At 48.8% G+C, this 7,648-nt stretch overlaps 2 protein-coding genes across 2 annotated transcripts in view; both read right to left on the bottom strand.

Annotated features, from left to right (window-relative positions):
• Positions 1-1,372: 1,372 nt before the first annotated feature.
• On the bottom strand, positions 1,373-1,881 carry VOLCADRAFT_88786 (uncharacterized protein; the record flags this gene model as incomplete). The annotated part of the gene is made up of 2 exons (XM_002948518.1): positions 1,373-1,554; positions 1,587-1,881. 2 exons carry the CDS (start codon positions 1,879-1,881, stop codon positions 1,373-1,375), a joined length of 477 nt encoding a protein of 158 aa, XP_002948564.1.
• Positions 1,882-3,413: 1,532 nt separating this feature from the next.
• Positions 3,414-7,648, bottom strand: part of VOLCADRAFT_103899 (uncharacterized protein) — a gene marked incomplete at its 5' end in the record, with an annotated part of 20,461 nt that continues 16,226 nt past the window's right edge. Inside the window, one exon of the mRNA XM_002948519.1 lies at positions 3,414-3,471. Within this exon, the coding sequence (XP_002948565.1) occupies positions 3,426-3,471 (46 nt within the window). The 3' untranslated portion in view covers positions 3,414-3,425. The remainder of the gene's footprint in view (positions 3,472-7,648) is intronic.

A 7,648-nucleotide genomic window follows, 5' to 3' on the forward strand; every position in this document is an offset into this window, starting at 1 on the left:
CCTCCATCCCTCCATCCCTCCATCCCTCCATCCCTCCATCCCTCCATCCCTCCATCCCTCCATCCCTCCATCCCTCCATCCCTCCATCCCTCCATCCCTCCATCCCTCCATCCCTCCATCCCTCCATCCCTGCAGCCACCACTAGCAGCAGATTGTGCAGGGGCCACAACAGGCAAATAGCAACTGAGGATGGAAGTGGCAGTGGTTGCTGCTGCTGCTTTATTGGTGGCAGCAGCAGTGGTGGCAGTGGTGATGGTGGCAGTGGCAGCAGCAGTGGTGGTGGTGGCAGCATTGGCAGTGATGGCAGTGGCAGCAGCTGTGGTGACAGCAGCAGCAGTGACAGGAGCAGCGGTGGTGGTTGCAGTGGTGGCACCAGTGCCAGTGGCAGTGGGTTGGGTCGCATTCACAGTGGATGTGCCCTCTGCAGAGTCTCGTGAGAGAATGCCGTCTATGACCTTACATTCATCGCGAGCTGTCACAGAGGCCACTCCAGTTCCATTGGACCAATCTTGTACTTAGGTTTTGGAACTCTGTGGTTAAGAGGCCGGGAACGCTGTGTCACCGGGCATTTGTCGCCGACCTGGAGTTGGCACTTGGGGGCGTCTCTGAGTGTTGGGCAAGCAGGGTACTAGCCATTCTTACTAGCTTAGGAGTGGAACCCCCCACTAATACGCGCGGTAATGATCTTATAGCGTACTACACCACCCTTAAATTGCCAGTTGAGAGCATTCTTAAGGTATTTGCCAAGCGGCTTGATGCACGGTGGGAGTGCCCGAATACCTTGGGTGACCCCCGCGTCTTCCCGGGAGGCAAGGCGTGTCGCTATATAAACTGGATGGGAGCTGCCCCGCCTAGGGGTGCGCGTCTCGATTGGTTGGAGCACACTAAAGGGACCATGCCTAGGGTTGCAAAAATTATTAGAATGGCAGGCGTTCTCTACTAATTCTAATATTATTTCTAATTAGAACGTTAGAAATAATATTAGAAGACCTGGGGTAACTTCTCAGGGAGGGGGACTTTTCACTTCGGAGTTTCACCATGGTTACGGCAGATGCTAACCCAGGTGTTTTTAACGGTTTTTACGGGGCTACGACACCCGTAAGCAGGACTTCTCAGCCAAACCCCCGGTCGAAGTGACCTCTGGGTCACTAATTTCGCCTTTAAACTGTCTTAGACTGTCTTAAACTGTCTCTGTGTACGCCTTCCCAACATCTTTGGTACCTGAACCAAGAGTCCAAGAGTCCAGTCCTAATTGTCTGCAAAGCAACACCCAACACACAGTCCGGACATGCCAAACCTGTCGCCCCAAAACTTCTAGCAAAATCCTCATCAACTCATGCAAATTGCCCCAAGGCTTCCACGGCCCCTTCCTTCACTCCCCCTGCACGTCCAGCCCCTCCAGCAGCTGCATCAGCACCTCCTCATCCTTCCCACCCCGCTCCATCTGCAAGGCCTTCCGGTTCTGCCGGATGTAAATCAGCTTCTCTGCACGCTCCTTGCCCAGCCGGTTGCGGGCCTTGGTGAAGATGTTGCCCCACAGCGACCAGTTGCGCTCTGAGGCGCAGGTCGTGGCGTGCATGCCTCACTGCCCTCCTGCGCCTTGTCTGCTGCCTTGCTGTGCTTCTTAAGATGGTTGGGAGCTGTTGCAGACGGATTTTTGGCACCCAGCACCTCGCCGCAAATGGTGCACTTCAGCTTCACGACTCTTTCTGTCAAGATCACGGTGAAAAACGACCACCAGGAAGCACTGCCTCTTGCTTTTGCACTCTTCAGGGCTTCCGCGTAGGCTGGAGCGTCTAGCTCCTTGTTGCCATAAGTGTATGTTGCTTTAGGAGTCTTCGAAACTGGTGGTTTTGATGGCCCAGCATCAGCATCAGCCATTTTTCCTAGAAAAATGTGCCGTTGCAGGCTGCGGAGGCGGTCTGAATAGCCATTCTAATGGGTGTACGACATTAGAACGTTCTAATCTGTTCTCAAGGGGTCTTCTAACTTCCTCATTAGAATTCTAATTAGTTTAATTGTAATATTGTTTGTAATTTCTAATGCGCCTGCAACCCTAACCATGCCCCAGCGACTTCATCATGTGCTCATGCGTTTTCGGTTAGGCTGTTGGGAGTAAGAGGTTAATAGGCCTAATGGGCGTGAGTGCACCGCGTGTACCTGCAGGCTTTGTGACTGTGGAGCGGTTGAAGATGAGTTGCATGTTTTCGAAGAATGTCCCGCTTACAAGAGCATACGGGCTAAGTATGATGGTGACCTAGTCCTTATGGGGCGCAGCATGCGCGCCATTATGACTGAGGCACCACCCCTGGCATTGGCCAGGTGCCTCTCGGAAATCTGGGAGGCCAGGCACGTCGCGCTGAGGCGCTTCACCCTGAAGCGGACGAGGGAGAATGAAGATGACCTCCCGCGTACCCGCATCAATACCAATACAACATCCATGGCCCCCCCGGCTTTTACGGACACACCCGCACTTGTGTGCGGAACTTGTAACTTGTAACTTGTAACTTCAAAGGTGTTAATTGGCAGAATTGGGTCACACCAGCACAGGACATGAGACAGCATACAACTATGTGGCAATGTGTACGACAAATTGTGGGACAATGTTTATTGCTGGAGTGTGCTGACCACCTTCCAAGTATAAACAGGTGACATGTATGGTGCAGTGAAGATTAAGGGGGTGTTTCCACTTGGATTAAAAGTCGCGGATTAAGGTATTTTTAAGCCGCGCCAATCCACCGCTAATCCGTCGGAGTGTTTCATACGTCTGGATTAAGAAACGGATTGAAGTACGACACTTGCTCATTCCGTGCATAAAATGCAAAAACGAGTATTGCCAGACATTTAAAAGACTATCGAGTATCAACATGAAGGCCTTGTAGCACCTTTGAACGACACCCACGGTGTGGTGCATAATGCCGAACAAGAAGCACAAAGCTTCCACAAAACTAGGAACACCTACAGCCTTTATAAAGGATAACCTTCCAACCTATCACTCAGGCTTTTTATGAGGCGTCGTGAAAAGTGTTAATCCGAGATTGTCAATCTGATACCTGGTGGCCACCAGGTAGCAAATTTTTCGCACCAAGTTTGAGCTTTTAGTATAGGCAGAAAGCTCGCATTTCATAGCATATTAATCTATAATTAATCCGCGAAGCGCGTGAATACGGACGGAAATCTCTAACTAATCGCGCCAACCTTAATCCGCCTAATCCGTCCTAATCCGCGCGATGTTTCCATATGCGACGGATTAAGCCTTAATCCTCGACTTTTAATCCAAGTGGAAACACCCCCTAAGGATCTAACTGCTATAGTAGTTTTGGGCAAATATGCATATCCTCAGTGATCCACATTCATATGTGGGTTCAACTGTATATTTGTTTCACATACTTGGAAACCATACAGGAATGCTTGTTGATGGGGTGTTACACTGTGGGCGGCTCGCCTGATAAAGGACGAGCACCGGGGGCCCTGACCGGGCCGAAACACAGCGCAGGGATGGGCGCACGGCTCTACGTCCGTCTATTCCTCCGTGCGCGCCTCATTCCCTCACTCACGCCAACCGGGACGCTCTCCCAGCCCCTGGCTAGGCAACACAGCGGTGCAGAGGACTGCGAACCGAACTATGCGAGAGCCGCACGAAAGGCGCCACTCTGCCTGGCCTGCCTATTCACACGCTGTAGCAGCTGACCGCTGAAAAGGTCTCTCGTGTTGCTGGCGGTCGCGCTCTGCGCGTATTTATAGCACCGTACTGTGTACCGGCTGCTACATTCCCCCCCCTTTGAAGGGAACCGTCCCGGGCCCTTTAGAGCCTCGTATACCGCCAGCCTGTGCCTACCTTCTCCTACCCTCGGGCAGTGGGGTGACCAAGCCCACGTCACGTCATGTGCCCGCTTCACATGCGCCTAGCCTTCAGGTTTTTCAGGCACAGAGACAGTCCAGTCGGTTCAGATACTTTTATTTTATAGATTTTGTGCGATTTTCGCTCACTGAGTCGCCACACCCGAAATACCACTCGAACGTGATCGGTGGGGGTTGAACCGACGACTTGAGGATTGTGATTTTCACGAGGTCTCGATACCAAATGTAGCAGCTGACCGCTGAAAAGGTCTCTCGAGTTGCTGGCGGTCGCGCTCTGCGCGTATTTATAGCACCGTACTGTGTACCGGCTGCTACACACGCTCTCGTCCCTTTTGACCACCAAAACTAGAGCGCGCTGTTCGCGCGAGTGGGCCGTAGCTCCGTAGCATAGTGTAGCATAGTGTAGCATAGCGTAGCATAGCATAGCGTAGCATAGCGCAGCATAGCATAGCTATGATCGCATATGCTTGCATATCGCATATGCTTGCACATCGAATGCGGTATATGCTTGCAGATTGCATATGCTTGCAGATCGCATATGCTTGCAGATCGCATATGCTTGCACATCGAATGTGGCATATGCTTGCAGATCGCATCTGGCATATGATTGCAGATCGCATATGCTTGCAGATCGCATATGCTTGCAGATCGTATATGCTTGCAGATTGCGCGTTGCCCGGCGCTGTCGCAAGCGCGTACAGCATAGCACAGCGCGTACGGCATAGCGTAGCATAGCATAGCGCGTACGACATATCACAGCATAGCATAGATCGTATATGCTTGCAGATCGCATATGCTTGCACATGGAATGTGGCATATGCTTGCAGATCGCATCTGGCATATGCTTGTAGATCGCATCTGGCATATGCTTGCAGATCGCATATGCTTGCAGATCACATATGCTTGCAGATCGTATATGCTTGCAGATCACATATGCTTGCAGATCGTATATGCTTGCAGATCGTATATGCTTGCAGATCACATATGATTGCACATCGCATGTGGCATATGCTTGCATATGAAGCATTTGTGCATATGAAACACAGGTGCATATGTGCATATAAAGCACATGTGCATATGTGCATATGTGCATATGTGCATATGTGCATATGTGCATATGTGCATATGTGCATATGTGCATATGTGCATATGTGCATATGTGCATATGTGCATATGTGCATATGTGCATCTGAAGCATATTTGCATATGTGCATATGAAGCATATGAAGCATATGAAGCTGCACATCGCATGTGGCATATGCTTGCATATGAAGCATTTGTGCATATGAAACACATGTGCGCATGTGCATATGAAGCATATGTGCATATGTGCATATGTGCATATGAAGCATATGTGCATATGTGCATATGTGCATATGTGCATATGAAGCGTGTGTTAAGCGTGTACGGCATTACTGTTATGTAACAGAAGACTGCATCTGCTTGCAGATTGCATATGCTTGCAGATCGCATAGGCTTGCATATCGCATATGCTTGCACATCGAATGTGGCATATGCTTGCAGATTGCATATGCTTGCAGATCGCATATGCTTGCAGATCGCATATGCTTGCACATCGAATGTGGCATATGCTTGCAGATCGCATCTGGCATATGCTTGCAGATCGCATATGCTTGCATATCAATGGGGCATATGCTTGCAGATCGCATATGCTTGCAGATCGCATATGCTTGCAGATCACATATGATTGCACATCGCATGTGGCATATGCTTGCATATGAAGCATTTGTGCATATGAAACACATGTGCATATGTGCATATGAAGCATACGTGCAAATGTGCATATGTGCATATGTGCATCTGAAGCATATGTGCATATGTGCATATGAAGCATATGAAGCATATGAAGCATATGAAGCTGCACATCGTATGTGGCATATGCTTGCATATGAAGCATTTGTGCATATGAAACACATGTGCGCATGTGCATATGAAGCATAGGTGCATATGTGCATATGTGCATATGAAGCGTGTATTAAGCGTGTACGGCATTACTGTTATGTAACAGAAGACTGCATCTGCTTGCAGATTGCATATGCTTGCAGATCGCATAGGCTTGCATATCGCATATGCTTGCACATCGAATGTGGCATATGCTTGCAGATTGCATATGCTTGCAGATCGCATATGCTTGCAGATCGCATATGCTTGCACATCGAATGTGGCATATGCTTGCAGATCGCATCTGGCATATGCTTGCAGATCGCATATGCTTGCACATCGAATGTGGCATATGTGCATATGTGCATATGAAGCATATGTGCATATGTGCAGATGTGCCATATGTGCATATGTGCATATGTGCATATGTGCATCTGAAGGATATGTGCATATGTGCATATGAAGCATATGAAGCATATGAAGCATATGAAGCATACTAGAGCGCGCTGTTCGCGCGAGTGGGCCGTAGCTCCGTAGCGGCGCTGACGCTGAATTGCACGCTAAATTGCGCGTTGCACGGCGCTGTCGCAAGCGCGTACGGCATAGCATAGTGCGTACGGCATAGCGAAGCATAGCATAGCGCGTACGACATATCACAGCATAGCATAGATCGTATATGCTTGCAGATCGCATATGCTTGCACATGGAATGTGGCATATGCTTGCAGATCGCATCTGGCATATGATTGCAGATCGCATATGCTTGCAGATCGCATATGCTTGCAGATCGTATATGCTTACAGATTGCGCGTTGCACGGCGCTGTCGCAAGCGCGTACGGCATAGCATAGCGCGTACGGCATAGCGTAGCATAGCATAGCGCGTACGGCATATCACAGCATAGCATAGATCGTATATGCTTGCAGATCGCATATGCTTGCACATCGAATGTGGCATATGCTTGCAGATCGCATCTGGCATATGATTGCAGATCGCATATGCTTGCAGATCGCATATGCTTGCAGATCGTATATGCTTGCAGATTGCGCGTTGCCCGGCGCTGTCGCAAGCGCGTACAGCATAGCACAGCGCGTACGGCATAGCGTAGCATAGCATAGCGCGTACGACATATCACAGCATAGCATAGATCGTATATGCTTGCAGATCGCATATGCTTGCACATGGAATGTGGCATATGCTTGCAGATCGCATCTGGCATATGCTTGTAGATCGCATCTGGCATATGCTTGCAGATCGCATATGCTTGCAGATCACATATGCTTGCAGATCGTATATGCTTGCAGATCACATATGCTTGCAGATCGTATATGCTTGCAGATCGTATATGCTTGCAGATCACATATGATTGCACATCGCATGTGGCATATGCTTGCATATGAAGCATTTGTGCATATGAAACACAGGTGCATATGTGCATATAAAGCACATGTGCATATGTGCATATGTGCATATGTGCATATGTGCATATGTGCATATGTGCATATGTGCATATGTGCATATGTGCATATGTGCATATGTGCATATGTGCATATGTGCATATGTGCATCTGAAGCATATTTGCATATGTGCATATGAAGCATATGAAGCATATGAAGCTGCACATCGCATGTGGCATATGCTTGCATATGAAGCATTTGTGCATATGAAACACATGTGCGCATGTGCATATGAAGCATATGTGCATATGTGCATATGTGCATATGAAGCATATGTGCATATGTGCATATGTGCATATGTGCATATGAAGCGTGTGTTAAGCGTGTACGGCATTACTGTTATGTAACAGAAGACTGCATCTGCTTGCAGATTGCATATGCTTGCAGATCGCATAGGCTTGCATATCGCATATGCTGCACATCGAATGTG

Source organism: Volvox carteri (genome assembly GCF_000143455.1).
Source record: "Volvox carteri f. nagariensis unplaced genomic scaffold VOLCAscaffold_10, whole genome shotgun sequence".
Classification (NCBI taxonomy): domain Eukaryota; kingdom Viridiplantae; phylum Chlorophyta; class Chlorophyceae; order Chlamydomonadales; family Volvocaceae; genus Volvox; species Volvox carteri.